Raw genomic sequence first — 19285 nt, 5'->3', positions numbered from 1 at the left:
GTACTAAGGCTAAATTTCTTTCAAAGGAAATAAATCATGTTGCCGAGACAACCAGACAATAAAGTATTTAACTATTATAAATTTTCAAATGCATTACACAGCTTTGTAGTGATTTCTTCATTTACACATTGTGGCAGCTGATTCTTCTTCCAAGGCTCCTGTCACCTAACAGATACGCAGCACACTGAGATGAATAAAGCAAACACAGAAGTGCCTTAAAAGGTTGAGGCGCAACAACTGGCACGTTCAGCTTCACTCACACCCTCTTGGGTGCTTTCTTTCAGCGATAATTAACAACTGTGACAGTAGAAAAAGGGGAAAGCTGTGAAACGGAATAAGCGCTGACTAAATAGCTGTCATTGTTTGATTACGGACAAAGTTAAAGGCGAGCAAAACAAAAAGAGAAGCTGTAGACAGGAGGAGAGTAATGAGTGTGAAAAAGAGGAGAGCAATAATCAACGGCATTGCTGTTTCACTCAAAACACTGCTTTTAATTGTAAGTATAAAAAGACAAAGATATAGAATAGAAAAAACCTAAGGAATCTTGTTTTCTGGTTTGGTTTTGAAAGTCTGAAAACTTGTACCGTAAGTTCATTAAACTGTAAATGGACATAATAAGATGTGCCAGTGTTACTTATTTGTTTTACCTAAGAGTATGTTCATTAAAATGTTTTTCAGTAAATAAGAATTAACAAGAAGATTATACTTACGGCCACCGCAATCCTGCCCAGCACATGCTCTGGAATTCTTTTATAGACGTCCAAGGATCCGCCTGAATGAGACAAATCACTTCTTTTATTAAATTAAGAGGGCTAGCATTTGTCACAGCCAAAAAAATAGTACTGAAAATGTACAGGCAGGGCTTCCTGGTCAACATCGCGTTACATTTAACTTTATCTAGAAACATCTTTGTGATATGCGTTACAATTTGTTAAAATTTAGCTTTTCTGTATGCAACACAAGTTAGTTAATTCATTTAGTTGAACACTTTTCTTGTTTTCAGGACAAGTGAGAAAGTAAAGTTTCATAAAGTAAAAGTACTCAAAAGTTATACAGACTTCGCTGACATACAGAAAAAAGTGTGAAACAAGGGAATTGTTGCATTAACACACACTTTGACAAACATGCCTACACACCTAAAAACGCACGGTCCCCGATCTCACACCAGTGGAGACACACGCGTACAAAAACACCTACAAATGCACTTCAGTCCAGATTTATCACGCCCTTGTAGCTTTTAGCACACAGACATGCTAAGCAGCTCAAAGCGATCAGACATTCTCTTGATCTGCAGAAGTGTAAATGGATACTCAGGAACGAAACACAGGGCTGTCCGCCCAAGTCTTTTACACACAACTGTAGCTAGCAAAGAAAAATAAACTCACCGTCCATAAACTCTGTGCATATGGATATCCTGTTCTCTACAAAAAAGGCACCGAAGAAAGTGATGATGTAGGGTGAATCGCACTGGAAATAAAAAGCAAAGACTAAACAATAAAGAAAGTCTAAAAATGTGCAAGAATTTATTAAAACTGAAGCTGCACGGCAGTTTTGTAGACCTGACATCAGTTTTTTTTTATTATAATCAATAATAAAACAAATAAAATCCTCTTTGACATAAAAATAACAAAACAGTAAATGTAGTGAAATTGTGTTTGTGATGGATCTTTGAGCAGGTCCTACTTAAAAAGAGCACAATGATTAAGTCATCCCTTATTTTATGAAGATAAAACACGTCTGCAGGGAGTATGAGGAATTTTAGATTTTATGTAGACTTGTTGATTTTTTTACAGTAGCGCCAACAATCTTACTAGTGATGTTTTCTGATAAAACCAATCAAATAAAATTATCTCATGTGTGAAGATACGTATTATTTATGTATTTTGATATTCTATTGTGCAAAAACTAAAGAAGCCTCTAATAAAGGACAAAACCACTTATATACTGTATCTCAAGTACAAACATTCAGAATGTGTGGCTTGAACTAGCAGATTCAATTCAGTTTATTTATATAGCACTAATTAGTCACAACAGAAGTCATCTCAGGGCACTGAACAGAAATATTCTTATTCGTTATAAATGCCAAACATTGGGTTGAGCTCGGACAACAGATGGGTCATATTTGTGGGTACAGTAGTCCCTCGCTACTTCGGGGTTCGACTTTCGCAGACTCGCTCTTTTGCGTTTTTTCAACAATTGTCAACTTAAATATTTTTCACGTGACTGGGGTGATATGGGACAAAAAGTTAATGAAAAAATACTTCGGACAGGCGCCGCCATTTTTTGGTTTTCTTTCGATAAGCCTACACTGTAGCGCCAGAACACCTTGCAAGAACTACACTACCCAGAAGCCAACAGTGCTTCCAGCTGGTGCTTTTTGCCAAAATGGAGGGAACGTTTTGATCCAATCCGAACCTGACAACAAGTTTGGTCCTTATTCATAGTGACTTTGACGCTCAGTGGAAGCAGAGAGTTGTACAGAACCGACTGGGAACTGGACCAGGACTACTTCCAGCCTCATCGGTCAATCTGAGTGCTGCTTGCCGGCCCATGAGGCCTCTCGAGCAGGGAGGCATTACTTGGAGGTCCAGTGTCTTCATCGAAGCTCACCGGAACTTTATTTTCCATCGAATACCTCTGGATTATTTGGACAGTCGGGACCATTGTGTGGTTTTGTGCTGGCTGTCTGAAGGTCCAGCTCTCTCCAAAAGCATCTGGTGCTCAACGGCTGCAGAGAGCCGATCAGAACCCGATCAGAACCAGACCAAGATTGATGAGTCCCTAAATAAAATTTTGCAGTAGCTACTGTAAAGTACATATACATATGTTGTTATAATTATGTACGTTTAAGAGTTTAGAACATTGCAAGAGTGTGGGAAGGGTTTATAAAGCCTAAAATAAATATAGATACTAAAATAGATATAGCGTTCCTACTTCGTGGTTTTTCACGAGGTTTTTTGCGGAGGTGCCTGGAACGTAACCCTGCAATAATCGAGGGACTACTGTATAGTCAATTAAAACATACCTGTTAAACAATACAACTATTATAAGTCTTGCAAAGCAGACGTCTGTACTTCAAAAGTACTCAGCTGCTTAAACAACAGGTAGAAAAAAAACAAAAAACCTTTCACAGTATCTTCACTTTTACTGCCAAAATTTGCATTTTCTTTTTCTGACATTTTTCAAATATGTTCCAAAAATGCTGTTTGTAAACTTTTGAGTTTTCCTGAGTAAAAAAACTGCAAACTGTGTATGTGTGTCTATTTTTACAGATCCCTCGTTTAAAATACCAGAAAGTAATATAAAAAAAAAAAAAAAGGCATCTCAGTCTTTGGACTTTTATAACTCAAAAGTGAACGTGTTAGTACACCATGACTAAGTGGAGGAAAAAACTACTTGCTCTAACAAAGATAAACAGTCCACACTAACCTTATAGAGTATTTCTAATTCGGACATGATTTGCTTCTGTAATTCCACTGTGATATCCAAAGGAATCACCTGTAATCAGATATTTAATCCAAAGTTACAGCCTTTATTAAACCCAACACAGATTAATGTTGACATTAACCTGGAAATTTGAGATAATAAAGTAAGAACTGTGACTATCCTGAATTCTTACCTTGACCGCTAATACCCGCTTGCTGAGAACATGGTACGCTCTAGAGAGACAAAACAAAAAACTAAATGAAACTGAAATGACAAGATGTGAATAAAACCTGTGAAATAAGTTAAACAATCAAACATTGTTGCTTTTTGTTAAATAAGCACAAAAAGCACTGGCATGTGCAAAAGTTGGTCAGTATTTTTTCTTACCTTGACTTTGGAAATCTGGTGGTTAATTTTCACAACCAGCTAAGAATGTCAATTCTTGACTTTAGACACTTCTCTTTGCAAACTAATTCAAGTTTATCCTTTCATTTTTTTTATAGATAATTTCATTCTGTTGCACCCAGACAAGAGGCGCAGAGATTTCAAATACACTTTAACTCAGGAAAATATGAAGAGCAGTTCAAAAACATTTGAACAAGACTGCAATTAATAATTCACTTACAATTTTCAAATCAATGAAACGACCTAGCAGACTGTTCAGGTAAAAGTCACTGTGATCTCTACATGTAATTGTTCAAAAATGTCTCAGAAATAATAACTCAGGAGAACAGGATTGGTTTGACAAAATGTATTAAAAGATACTTGTAAGGAAAGAAATATTGACCTTATACCCAAGTGCACGTCACCCTCCAAATCTAACAGAGTGATGTCCTTCAAGCATGAGCAATATCTCTCCATCATCACACAGAAAGTATTATTTCTACATCCCAAGCTGAACCAAGCTGAAGATGCAACTGTTTAATTGATTAAATGTGAAGGAAAGTAACATGAAGATACAGTTTGCACTTTGTTGTGATGATGTGTAACGGTGTCCCAAGAATACCATCTACCAAAAAACATCTACTGGAAAACATAAATACCAGCAAAACTTAAAAAAAGTCTATGGCTGCAGATTACAATCAAAAACTAGACCCAGTCAACCTTATCTGGATCTGTTGCAGACAAGAGTTTAGAGTTACAGGTACAGCAGCAGTCACCGACCAGTCCCATAATGGTTAAATTAGTAAACACCTTAGTCGCAGGCATCGGCTTTAGTTACTGCCCTTGAAGGTTAGTTTACAGTAGCTGTGACAATACCTCAAGATCTCTAAACATACAATCCTCAAGGACAAATACAGTCCAACAGCTGTCAGGTTATGGGGATGATGTTCGTCACGCCGACTAGTTGGTATGCAAGCATGCTTAATACATGTGGCCCACAAGTTCTCGCTTTCCAGTGCGTCATTCAGAGGGAGAATCTGTATTGTGCAAAGTGTGTTTAATGTGTCTAACTTTGAAGTGTCAAATTGCTCTTTAGCCAGACACTTCTAAACTGTCTCAAGCCTTTAATTAATGAGACCCATTAGTGCCACGTTAGGTATTTACACACCGTTAGCACAAACTCTCCGTAGCTATCATGTGCTGTCTTTCAAAGGTAGAACACTGAAGCCTAAAATAAAATGGTTTAAAAAAATGAAATAAATAAACTTAATATACATGTTTGTATAATGTATTATGTATAATATATATGTTACTATAATGTATTATGTATAATATGCATGTTAATATAATGTATTATGTATAATATGCATGTTAATATAATGTATTATGTATAATATGCATGTTAATATAATGTATTATGTATAATATACAAGTTAAACTGCACAAAATGACGAGACTTAACTTACAAGAAATTCATACTTAAGTACAAACCATAAAGCTTTAACCAACGGGCTACAGGTAACACATTAAAAACAAAGTGAATCTTTAATTTTTGAAACAAAGGGCATTTATACTGACTCAAATGAATAGTGTCATTTCTGAAAGACAAAAAAAAAAACCACTTCGATCTTATGCACTATGTGCCTGGAAACAAGCTTTTCAAAAGTACAACAGATTAGCTCTGTTTTTGTTCTAAGTCCATCTTTAAGCTTAAAACAATACAATTTAAAAATGACAACTGCCTCATTATTAAGGCGAGGATGTTAACTAATGCAAGTTTGCAGATATAGACATATTACAATTTACCTGACCAGGCTGTGTGAATTACTATTATTATTATTATTATTATTAACCTTTATTTAACCAGGCAAATCCCACTGAGATCACAGATCTCTTTTGCAAGGGAGGCCTGGACGTGAAGGCAGTCTAACATGCATGTTTTTGAACGGTGGGAGGAAATATCCTGATGCATGCTCAATAATCCAGGTAGAAAAATCCAAAAAAGTTCAATCTGGTCTTCTGGACATTCAAAAAAACAAAAAACAAAACAAAGCAAAAAAATCTAGAAACGTTTCGTCTCTCATCCGAGAGACTTCCTCAGTCTGAGGAGCTGTATTCAACTCAGTCTCTTAAATAGCACCTTCTCAGAGTGGATCAACCAATTTTGCTGCCGACAACCAAAACCAGCTGATCACATGCTCAAGAAGGACCATCAGCCCAACAATGGATCACTAGCACCCTGATGGCTGTTAACTATTCACAGAGGGCTGAGTGATACTAGCAATCACAGCATTGTAAGAGGGGGACAGTTGAACCTGGAGGCCTCCACCCCTGTTTAATGATGGACGGTTTCTTTTCACAAAGATGGCCTCCTTTACTCCTCTCTCAAACTTGGTGGGAGGAAACTGGAGTACACAGAGGAAACTCATGCAAACATGAGGAGAACATGCAAACTCCACACAAAAAGAGCCCAGGTCCAATCTGAGGATTGAACCCAGGACCTTCTTGCTGTGTGGCAACCACTGAGCCATTGTGCAGCCAAAATAAGGCAGGTGAAGAGCACTGACCTGTAGGGAAATATTGAACTTGTACAGGAACCTGAAAATTGAAGCTTAAACAGGTACGATGTCCCAACAGGATGGTACCAGTGAACATTTTATGTCTTGCTGCTATCAAGTAAATAAACAGGACATTACCCTCCCTCCCTCCATCCATCCATCCATCCATCCATCCATTATCTTTACCCGCTTCTTCCTTTACGGGTCGCAGGCATCACCGGTGCCCATGTCCAGCCATCAATGTGCGAGAGGCGGGGGACACCCTGGACAGGTCCCAAGTCCATCACAGCAACAGATAGAGGCAAAAGCGACAAACAACCATTCACTCTCTCACTCACACCTTGGGACAATTTAGAGTTACCTATCAGCCTAACATGCATGTTTTTGGTCTGTGGGAGAAAACTGGAGTACCCAGAGAAAACCCACGCATGCACAGAGAGAACATGCAAACTCCACCCAGAAAGCCCCCTGGACCGGTATTTGAACCAGGGTAACCTGCTCGCTGAGAGGCAGCAGCTCTACCAACTTCACCACTGTGCTGGTCATAAACCCTTACAAAAAAAAAAAATTCCACCTTAAATACATTTCATGTGTTGATTTGTTGACTTAAGTGATTCTCCACTTGCTGCTGTATGCACAAATACTAACTTTTGTACAAGTTTAGCCATAATGAGTTATTTTACATTTAAAACAATGCTAAAGTAAGACTGGCTGTATCAAAAAAGGAGTGAATCAAAAAGAAAATCTCATGAATGAATAAAGTTAGCTATTATTTAGAAAAGGCCTCATTTAAGAGCAAACCTCTGTTTTTTATAACAAATAAAACCACACAAATGTGATAGCTCTTCAAGTGAACACTTTTGAATTTCTATTTCACATTATATTTATATCAGCTAATTAGGTAGACTGTATATATAGCACAGTCCCTTTTTAGAGCAAAATGTGATTCAATGCACCATGAACTGTGTTTTTGCAGGACCACCTCTCAAGTAGAGTCCAACTGATATATCAGTAGGGCCGAAATTTTAGGCGATATAGGCGTTTTGTGACCTATAGGTGTATACGTATAGGTGAAAATTGCCCCATTACGCATTGATATAAACACTGGGAATGAGCCGTGTCCTTACTTGCAAATGGAATAATTGTACAAGGTATCCAGCAGACGGTTCGTGCAGACAACTTTCAAGTCATGGCCATTCATTTTAACTTTAACTTTCACTTTCAGTGCAGCTGAAGCAGCGAGCAATACTGTGTATCATATTTTGCTGAACAGAGCATGGTAAGTTTATTTTTAACTGATCTGTACAATAAAACATCAAAAATAATAAATTCTCTTCAATCCTCAAACTCACTTGTCATTAGCTATGTGCCTCTCAAGTTAGCAAGCTAAAGTTTAGATAACCTAGCATAGGCTATTGTCTTGCAACACTTTATCCAGAACAATAAATCTAATGTTTAGGTAAAATACAGTATATCAATGTTAGTAATGTTATCTTTGTTGTCCTCGACGAAATGCATCGTTTGTCTGAAATCTTTACTTCTCTGCAAAGAAAAATAATGCTGCTGCAGTCAATACTAATTAGGCCTCACTATATGTGACTGACTGTTTAAACAATGAAAAGGGAAGGGTGTTTCTTTGTTTAATTTATATCTTTTTAACACACTTAATAACTTTATGGTGAATAGAAAATATAAGTGCACGTTAGGAAGACTGTTGCAAGACTTCAAGTGTTAAAACAGATTTAAAAGTAGTTGTTTACTTACATTCTTGGGGCTGGACAAAGCTCAAAAATTTTCAGCCATTATATCAGTTATCTGCTTCAGCATTCGGTTCCCAATATCAGTATCGGCGATAGCCAAAATTTCCATATCGGTCAGGCTCTACTCTCAAGTTTAAATACCCATTTGATACAAAAGTGACAGTGAAAAAAAAAACATTTATTTGCAGGATTTGCTCTTGCATGGAGCAACATTTTTTGAATGGCATAGACAGTAAGTTTGCTTTCTGATGAGATCTTTCTGGACAGCCAATATGCAAAAAGACTTCATGCAACCCCATTTAAAAATAACTTGAGCTATTCCTCTAACTGACAAACAAACTACACATGTCTACCTTAGATGCAACATAATAAAGGATGAAGTTAAAACAAAAAACACTCCATAAAAGTGGAGTTTGAGTGTAACAACTGTTTGATTAAGGCTTTATTCTCCGACTGTCCTTGACCACCTCATGGTCGAGCATCCATGTATGAGTTACAGTGACAGGCGTCTGACAGCGGGAGACTTAGGGACAAGGTTACATAGCCACCCTCTGCCACTTCCCCGTGATCTGACCCCAGTAAATGTGCCCCATTGCCTGGATCTTATTTACACTCCAGTCCGCTCTGTAATAAAAGCTCCATCATGCAGTATTCATAGGGCATCTCACAATTTCTCTGAAGTTGGGGCTGTGGCTTAAAGAGACTGGCGTCCTGGATCAGGGCTAACATAGATGTATACCCATTATACTTTGTCATATGAAGTGACACACCGCCTAAGTGTCTTCCTGACTATCTAACCTGATACTACTTTAATATGTCTCAAGAGAAACAAACAAAACCCTAGAAGAAACACACACACAATGCACAAGCTTCCTCACCACGATTTAGTCAGACAGTAAATCCATCCATCAATCCATTTTCTCTACCTGCTTTTTCCTTTCTATGCTGTGAAGGAGCTGGGGTCTAACTCCATCAGTCACTCACAAGTCCATCACAGGGACACACAGAGAGAAACAACCATTCACACCTAGAGGAAATTTAGAGTTACCAATAACCAAACAAGCATGTTTTTGGTCTGTGGGAGTAAACCGGAGTATGCTGAGAAAACCCATGTATATATGAAGAGAACATGTAAACTCCATACAAAAGCCTAAGGCAGGAAGATGATCCCGCCAAGCATAAAAATAAAATATTAAATTTAAATGTGTGAGAAAATCTAAACACACTCTGCAATTAAATAGCTTGTAGAATCACAATTAGCAGCAATACAATTTTTTGTATGACTTTTCCAGTGTCCAGTGGACAGACAACTTCCTGACAACATATGGAGGAGGGTGAAGCCAATTGTGGCAATTGTGTATCAGTTCTAGTATCTCACCCAGATGCAGTAAATGGGTCACATGTCAACACATAAATGTGTAAACATTTAAAACTTTATTCCATGACATCACCTTAAGTTAGGGTAGCAGGATCTCCTCCTTGAATATAGTCCAGGAAACACTGATTGGTGCCCGCACCTGCAGTCTATCTCTAAGTTGGGAACACTGTGTACACCCCCTATGTATCAGACAGCACGACCCACCCTGCTCTGCTCTGACTGGGTCAAACTGTGTCTCTGGTTCTCTGTATTTGTTGAAAGTAGTGTCAGTTTAATCCCTGTTTTAATATTAGATTGGAAGGCTTTAAAAAGACAACAAAACACAGTTTTTTCTTCTTTCATTTCTACAGATGACAGAAATCTGTTGCAGCAAGGGAGAAGTTTAATCCATGTCTATTTTATTTGGTTGTCTACCAGACAACCTCAAGGCAAGATCTGGTTGTCCAAGACAAAAATATGTTGTCTCAGACAAATGGAAACTGCTTATGTCGACACCTGGTCTCTCATATTTTTGTGAAGGAATCGATGTATTCTTATTAATGCCATTGCTTCATTTCATTGATATTTGCAAGTAATTATTCATACACAACTCTCTTAAGGTTTGACCACAACATTTCAATCAGGTTAAGGTCTAAACTTTGACTGTGACCATGGAAATATCTTGCTTCTTTTTTCAGTCCTTCTGTTGGAGAGTTACTGTAGTGTTTGGGTTCACGCTTTCTCCTACAGCTCCTCAAAACAAACCACATTTGTTCAATCTTTTACTTATTATACTGTCATGAACTTTACCTTTAATCTGCTAACTGAGGCCTGTAGAGTCTGAGATGGAGCTCTAGGGTTTGTTTATTTATTTGTGAATTCTCTGAGCATTACACAGCCTTCAGGCAAACTTTCTGAGATTTTACTTCTGGGACGACTGTCCACTGTCAAATATTTTCCACTTGTGACTAGTCGTTCTGTCTGTCAAATGATAGACTCAAAACTATTTGGAAACAACCTTGTAACTCTTCCCAGATTGTTGGGCAGCAACAATTGTTGCTCTAAGATAATTGCCAATGCCTTTTCTCCTTGGCATTGTGTTGCACCTCACACTGCATGCTTCATAGGAGCAAACTGAAAAAATATTTGCTTTGATCTGACCTGTTAATGTGTATCTGTTCCTCCTTCCTCTTCCTCTCAAACCCAGCCGGTTGAAGCAGATGACCGCTTGTCCTGAGCCTGGTTCTGCTAAAGGTTTCTTCCTCATGAGGGCATTTTTCCTTCCCACTGTTGCCTTTGTGCTTGCTCAAGATGAGAGTTTCTGTTGTGGAGTTAAATTCAAAGCAGTCTGCTCCTAAGATAAATAATGTTAAATTATTTTATATATATATGAATGTTTCTGTTCAGTGCTCTGAGATGACTTCTGTTGTGATTTGGCACTAAATAAATAAAGTGAATTGAATTGTTAGAGGAGATAGCATTTTCAGATTATCAGTTAAGCATGTGCATCTGATTAGCACCTCCTGGCTAATGCTATCCTAACGACAAAGGTGACAATATTTACATGAATGCACCTGCAAGCACCTTACAGGTGTTGGATGCTGTCTATCACGTTGCACTAAGATTCATAACTGGCCGTAACTAACTTACCCATCACTGCACCCTGTATTCACTGGTTAATAATAATAATATTAATAATGTGATTGTCATCATTGTATATTCCCATACAAAGATGAAATTGGCTCTCTGCTTAAAACCCATCCACCACCAGGTGGAGCAGTGGGCAGCTATGAAAGCACCCATGGAGCAAATGAGGATGAGGTGTCCCATTCAGAGACACCACGATGTGCGCAATGACTGGGGATCGAACCCGGGACCTTTGGGTCCCGTGTCGGCTGCCCTGCCCCTACACCATCTCGGCCCCCCATTAGCTTTACGCTGACTCTCTCACTGGTACATTTTCATCCTTATATCACTTCTTGTTCTGTTGGCTTCATACATCTCCTCCTACATGTCACTATGTGAGTGCAGCTACAGCATGCGCTCTCACGACATAATTACTTGGAGGGAACCCTCAGTGCTGAGGAGTGTACCGAACTTGGCAAAAGGGCCTTCTCCTACTCCGCTCTTGTTTCCTGGAATATCTTGAAAAAAGATGTGAAGTTCTTGACCTTGACCTCTCCAAGTGACTTCAAACATCTGCTAAGTTCATGACAAAAACCAACACAGACTTGTTCCTGTTTTTAGTATTTTACATCACTTTATAATGTCGCTGTTTTTATGTTTTTATTTAATATCATATATTTTTCTTCTTTCTTCTTTTTTCATTTTATATGTTTTTATTTGGCTGTCTGTTGTTGTTTGTGCCTCATCTGTGTTCTGAGTCCTCGTGGCTCAATGAGAATAAACTGTATATAGTAAATAAAGGTTGAATTAATGCGTTCAATTTAGAAAGCAGCAAGGTTGTGCTTAGTTTTTCACTCACAGCTTTTCATTTGAGCTTTATTTTTGTTTATTAAATAATCTGTTGTGAATCTACTGTTTCTGTATGCTTGAGGTTAAAGTTTTCATGTAAATATGTAAATAAATATGTAAATGTAAACATATGTAAAACCTGATAAAGAACAAAAAAGTACTTTTTGTTCACTGGCTATGTTTTATTTCAGACTTTTTTAATTTCTTTGCTGTTCTTGTTTAACAAGCAGATGTGCATGTATTATGTATGCTCTTTGTTAGGCCAGTGAAATGACAAATTACTTTGTAGACTATCAGAAAAAGAAGAAAAAATGTTGCAACAGTTTACATTACTAAGTTGTCGCCACATACAAGAAAAGACAACTACAAGTTTAGTGTTACTAAAACGGAGATGTTCTTTGTACTGTACATGTTTGCAAAGTATTACACTATTAGGTTCAAAGCTATCCTTTTTTGCTCGTTTGTTCTTTCACTTAAGTGAAAATGTCTAAATTTTGTTTTGTAAGCTCAATACTATGCACAAGTGAGGTATATTAGGTTGAAACACAACAAGATAGAAACTGAATATTTTACAATGAACAACCAAAGTAGTTTGACTTGTCAATATACAAGCTAATCAATGAAGTTACAAAAAAAACTAAATCAATAGAGATTGGTCTGAGACACACAAACACAAAACGTCAGAGGGTGTTGAAGCAGATGTCACTACAATCATTATGGTGGTGGAGATCATCAGTCATTCAGGTCAGGGCAATCCTAAGTGTTTGAATAGAAAGCAACTAGACTTCTTTTTGTTGCTCCTTGATCGCCTCTCTTCTGAAAGGTGTCCTCAGTTCTAATTATAGATAGGTGGCACATGACCTTTATGTCTGAAACTTCTGATCTATATTCAAAATTAAAGAGACCTTTTGGTTAAAAATCTTCCAGTTGTGTTTTATTCAACTGTTTGGGATGTCATTACAACCTTAGCCTGTAAACGTGACATTTTAATTGCCCTGGTAGATCTATGGGTCACGTATGTCTTTGTTATGGTATTTAAAAACCATAGTGTTAGTTAGATTTGTGGACAATGTGTAATTAAAAAAATACAGGGGGAGTTTGATGGCTAGATGGAGAGGTCAGCATTTAGATATGAAGAGCTGAAGCAATGATAACATTCAGTTGAGTTTAAATGGCTCTGGGTCATAAATGGGCTAAAAGGTTAATAAGTGAGGAGCCATTTTTAGTTCTAGTCACATTTGGTAAACCCAGTCTAAGCTAGACTAAACTAAAGAGACTGACAAGGACATAAAATTGGTTTCTAAACTAGGGCATTAACAGAGTACTCGAGTAATCTACACATCGATTGCTAGGACATCTATCGAGATTAAAAATGTAACGTCGGATATCCGTAGTGACGTCATATTATGTGACCACCGTATGACCGTAGGGGGCGGTGTTGCACTGTTGCAGGTCACAGAGTCTGGTGTAACACCGGGTCCAATCCACCGAACCAGAACCAGTTTCGGTTTAAGTTTCGTTTTTGATGTGCTGCATGTTTCTTCACGTTTGCAGTTTAATAATAGTAACTAATGGTTTAGTTTTTCCTGTGACTTATTTGCAGTATGATAAATGGTAGGAGCAGAATATACGCTCCCAATGTTTTGTTGGTCATTTTTTTGTAAATAATTACCTTTTTTTGTGGTTTTATTTATTTATTTATTTTTGTATCTTGAGATCTATGACGTCATCAAATACTCGAGTTCTACTCGGGTTTTATTATGTTAATGTCGAGTTTAAAAATTATATACTCGTTCAACCCCTATTCTAAACAAAAATGATGCCTTGTCCATTCTCTTATTACAAATCTGGACTTGGAAACAAAATAGCTAATTTATTGCAAAACAGAGTGGACGAAATGAATGCTGAACATTGTGACAAAGGTTTTCAGTTTCTTGAAGATTACCTAAGGTTCATTGCAAACTTGTAAATTGCACACCTTGGCTGACTTAAGAAGAGACAATGTTTCTTTTTTTATAAGTACTCAATGTTTAACCTACGACTTAGGAACATGCAAACTATCTAAAAATGGTTTTGTTACAAGTTTCTATCTCAAAAAGCATCCCCAATCAACATTAATCCAAGAAACCTCTCTTTAACTACAGCCTAACAAATCTCTCTAATTCAACTTTAATTGAAGAAATCCTAATACTCAAAACTACCTGATCACCGAGGCTTAAAAGTACACCTAATAAGGTGTTGGTGAAGTCCAACAAGCTTCTGCACATCTGAGAGGTTTTGACTGTAACTTAGGAGCACATTTTAAAAAAGCTACATTACATTTCTAAATGTCAATAAAAAAGGTCTATTGTATTTACTCTGAATGTGAGACACAACATGTCAAGGAACACACTACAATGTGTTAATAATAAAACTGAATAAAGAGCCACAATGCCTCTTTGACTGCAATTTCTGTTTTATTTTGATTTTTTTTTCTTTTTCTATTCAACCATAAAACTTTCAGCACTAACACATATAGATTTTTGATGGGTTAAATGGACTGAAAAGTTGTAGGGCTTGCAATATTGGCTTTCTTCAGTTCAGTATAACTATTTCTAGGCCCAAACTGATGAACAATCTCTTTCACTTACAACTATGAAAAACTGAAGCCCAATAAAACAATCTCAGAACTATTAAATGTTTTTAAAAAAAGGATACAACAAAAGGAAAAGACAGTCTTATGAAATTGCCACATTCAAAAATGTACTATTTTTGCTGAGAACAGTGTGAAGAAAACCACTCAGTCAAGTCAAGGTCAGCCTGAGTGGTGATCAATACTTCAATCTCAATAAAATAGCTCAATTGCTGAAAATTGATGAGAAAAGGAAGAAAACACAAAAAAAAGAAAGATAGAAGAAGAAAAATAAATGCCAACCTTGTCATAACATTAGCAGGTCAGCAATACATTAGTCTAGAAAATGGTGGCAGGTAAAGTGCTACACTATAGACCGATTAAGTCAATAGCTGTCATAGTTCACAGCCTCAAATCAATAACAAACATGTTCTCAACCTTCAAACCACAGCAAATAAATAAAGGGACAGACACAAACTAACTAGATAGATATCACATCAAACACAGAGAGATAAATGGACTAACTAAAGAAACTGGGCATGGTGAAGAACAATAAAAAAAAACTTCAAACAAAAAAGGTTTTATTTTGTCATCAAAAATTAATGTTTCAGTTTAAGCTATAAACAGCCACTACTTGAGGCAAATATATTTGCATCCTTTCACAGCATCGGCCTTACCATTGCATGGCTCAGACTTTCTGCTTTTGTAAAGAAGTGTCGTTACTTTTGTATTTGTAACAATGTCGCCTCTGCGTGGGAGCCAACAAACACTTACTTGTAAACTGTGCCTCCGTTTCCATGACCAAGTTGCTCCCGATAGTGGATATCTTGGGCATTTATCTGCATGGCAACAAACACATGTATACAGTTATGCTAGCTGGATGTTATAACATGAGAAGCCATGGATCCAGGGGATCGTATGGATAACTGAACAAGAAAGAACATGCACCCGTGAAAGAGAAGGGTGCTTCATTGTTATTGGAAGCTATAAACAATCCAGACGTCAGGTTACCCCAAGTTCAGTGACATGAGAAGAAAAAAAAATAGAGACAGAAAGAGGAGATCAATACAACACTTGCTATCCAATTTATAAAGGGATGTTGTGTTTGGGTGAGTGAGGCAGTGACTTATTGGAAAGCTTTATTTGTTTATTTTTTCCCATAATTCAACCCCATTTTGACAGAAAAAAAAACAATCATGTATTGAAAAATGCAAACAGATTTAGAGTTTATTAAATATTATTTGACAAAATAACATTACCCAGTAGTCGAAGCTTAGTTTATGTGACAATGTCTCAAACTGTTTCCCCTAGTAGTATCCAAAGGAGGTGTATTGCACCCCCAACAGAACTATTCCACACACACACCCCACACACCCCCATGAAGATCTAGGCATCCAAGACATTTCCAAACCTCCACAGGTATGTCATCAAGATCTAGACAAGTATTACATAAATAAATAACCATCTGTACATGTTCTCACTTGACCAATTTACTGCAGTGGGTGAAACGCCAAAGCTGATACATCATCACCCACCAAAATCCCCATCCCTTCCCCCCGTGACGTGTCCTAGACCTTCCCATGACTTTTGTTTCTAAATTTTAACATTGTATTATTATTGCACCAATGTAAACACCTAAAGTGCAATACATATTTTTATTTAACTTGCATTCGTCGTTGTATACGTCCGTATGCTCTTTGTGGACTTCACATCCGCCTTCAACACCATGATCCCCCAAACCCTGATGGACAAACTATCCACACTAGGACTAAGCCCCTCCATCTGCAACTGGGTACTAGACTTTTTAACAAACAGACCACAGTTAGTGAGGATCCACAACCTCTCCTCCTCCACCATAACCCTCAGCACTGGCTCTCCTCAGAGATGTGTGTTGAGCCCCCTCCTGTTTACTCTGCTCACATATGATTGTGCAGCTACCCATCCAGGCTGTCACATTGTAAAGTTTGCAGATGATACAGCGGTGGTGGGATGCATCACAAACAATGATGAGTCCAGCTACAGGCAGGAGGTGGAACACCTGGAGAGCTGGTGCAGAGAGAATAACCTTCACATCAATGTGAAGAAGACAAAGGAGATGATTGTGGACTTCAGAAGGAACAAAAACACCTACACCCCCCTGAACATAAGAGGATCTGCGGTGGAAGTGGTCTCCAGCTACAAGTACTTGGGTGTACACATGAATGACAACCTCAGCTGGAGCAACAACACCACCAGCCTGATCAAGAAAGCTCATCAGAGACTCTACTTCCTCAGACGGCTGAGGCGAGCTGGTCTGGGAAGCTCAGTCCTCACCTCCTTCTACAGGTGTGCAGTGGAGAGCATCCTGTGCTCCAGCATCAATGTGTGGCATGGAGGCTGCACAGCTGCAGAAAGAAAAGCTTTGCAGAGTGGTGAAGGCTGCACAGAAGACTGTTGGAATCAGTCTCCCCACCATCACAGACATCTACACCTCCAGATGCAGGAAGAGGGCCACCTGCATCATGAAGGACCCCACCCACCCAGCACACACACTTTTTGCCCCACTCCCCTCAGGAAGGAGGTTAAGGAGCATTAAGTGTAGAACCACTAGACTGAGGAACAGCTTCTACCCTGAGGCTGTTAGACTCATGAATCTCTAACTAGAATAATCACTGTGAAAAACCATATCATGTTGCTGCTGATCTGTTTCATGTTGCTGCTGATCTGTTTCATGTTGCTGCTGATCTGTTTCAATGATGATGTGTTCATGCGTGCACATCTGCTCACAGACTCATGTTCATGTTTGTGGTGATGTTCAATGTTTTATGTTATGAGTGCTTAGTGTATATTTAGTTGATGTTTTTCTTAGTTCATATCTTAGATGTTATTACTGTTTTTCTTATACATTTTATTGTTGGATGTAACTGGGACCCCGTGTACATAATTTCGCTCCACCACATGTACCACATGAGGTGCGAATGACAATAAAGAAACTCTGACTCTGACTCTGACTGACTCTGATTCATTTGATTTGTTGAAATTTAATTTCTCTTTGTCGTTAAAGGGTGTTTCTTTTAATTTGATTTTATTTTTGTCAAAAAAAGCAAATTTATATTTTAAGTCTCTTTTATTTTTGCTACTTTTTCCTTTTGGTCGCCATTTTATTTGAATTAGTAAAAATAATAATAATAATAATCTGTATGCCTCTTTTATGATTGTCTGTTGTTGTTATCCACTGTTGTCATCGTTCTTTGTTAAAAGAAATCAGGTCTCTTTTAAATGAGTCCCCGAGGCTCAATGGGATTAACCTGTATAAATAAAGGTTGAATGAATATTGACCTTGACTGATTTAGAGGAGCAACTAGAAAGTTCCTGGAGAAACTTTGACGGGGACTGCCATGTTCCGGCCATTTTAAATTTTTTATTTGACAGCATCTTTAGATTTGAATTCAGAATTTGTTTTGCATCGTTGTCAGGTACCACCACACTAAATGTCAGCTCAATAGCTTTTAAAATAGCTAAGTTATCATATTTTTTCCCTTTTAGCAAAGGTGGCCATCTTGGATATTTGATTTGCATTAGGTGGTTGCCTTTCTAGGCAGTCCACAATAAAAGGACAAAACATCCAAAGAGTTGAATACTTTTATTGGCACTATTCACTCTTTCCTAAAACTTTAAATTTGATTAATTTGAGAGGTTGGCACTTAGAGTATAAGAGCTAGATAATAAGAATAAATAGATGAAGAGATGGAGGATAACAGATAACTTTTAGTTCAGTGTTACAAAAGAAACAAGAAGCTGTTGGCTTACTTATGTTCCTAAAGGGTTGGCTATGGTTTGTGAGTGCGTGCATGTGTGTGACTGCAGAAAGAACGCTTTCATGCTTTGAATCTACAGAATAAACCAGCTGCCCTCAGTATGATACAGTGAGGGTAAAAATACACACTCGGTATTACATTTACATTTTTTCACAAAAAAACACTCACCTGCCCATTTGTCAAGATTCTCTTAAACTCAGCAGAAGATGTTTTTAAGCTAGAGGGGGGAAAAAGTACAGTTATGCTAAACTGAGGAAAGCATACCAGACATTTCTTCCAACATCTGCTGCTTAAATAGGGCAGCCATAAAGAACTAACCTGTTGTTGGCCATTGAGTCTGGAACAACTTGAGCACAGTCATTGGCTGGGTTAGGTCTTGTGTTAACCTGAAGGTGAGCAAACATAAATGTGAAAAGACAAACACACACTTAGTGGTCAAGGCCAAAAGCCACGAAGACAGACGCATGTCTGTCTGCATGTGTCTTGCCTCCTTAATAAAAAAAAAAAAAACATCTCAGTAAAACTTGGAGCAGGGGCGTCCAAAGGTTTTCATAGGTGGGCCAGAACTGTTTAGATGAAAGGACTCATGGGCCAGAAAACATTTAATTTAAGAAAAGAAAAAAGTTTAAAAGGCATTGTTTTCCAACTCATTTTTAAACTCTCAACAACTTGAACAATATTTTGGAGAAAAGCTAAAAGTTTAGTTTAAATTATTGTACAAACCGGATTCCAAAAGAGTTGGGACACTAAACAAATTGTGAATAAAAACTGAATGCAATGATGTGGAGATGGCAAATGTCAATATTTTATTCGTAATATAACATAGATGACAGATCAAAAGTTTAATCTGAGTAAATGTAACATTTTAAAGGAAAAATATGTTGATTCAAAATTTCACAGTGTCAACAAATCCCAAA

At 37.7% G+C, this 19285-nt stretch overlaps 1 protein-coding gene across 1 annotated transcript in view; it reads right to left on the bottom strand.

Moving 5' to 3' along the window:
- The window catches only part of map2k5 (mitogen-activated protein kinase kinase 5), a gene marked incomplete at its 5' end in the record, with an annotated part of 66584 nt that extends 47830 nt beyond the window's left edge, over nucleotides 1–18754 (bottom strand). Inside the window, 7 exon segments of the mRNA XM_037697672.1 lie at nucleotides 711–772; nucleotides 1386–1467; nucleotides 3430–3498; nucleotides 3620–3659; nucleotides 15346–15410; nucleotides 18537–18585; nucleotides 18687–18754. Coding sequence (XP_037553600.1) covers nucleotides 711–772; nucleotides 1386–1467; nucleotides 3430–3498; nucleotides 3620–3659; nucleotides 15346–15410; nucleotides 18537–18585; nucleotides 18687–18754 — 435 coding nt within the window.
- Nucleotides 18755–19285: the final 531 nt, after the last annotated feature.

The sequence above is a fragment of the Nematolebias whitei genome, chromosome 2 (genome assembly GCF_014905685.2).
Source record: "Nematolebias whitei isolate Nwh7 chromosome 2, NemWhi1, whole genome shotgun sequence".
NCBI lineage: Eukaryota > Metazoa > Chordata > Actinopteri > Cyprinodontiformes > Rivulidae > Nematolebias > Nematolebias whitei.
Note: the sequence above shows the minus strand (reverse complement) of the source record. Positions and strands in the feature narration are given on the sequence as shown.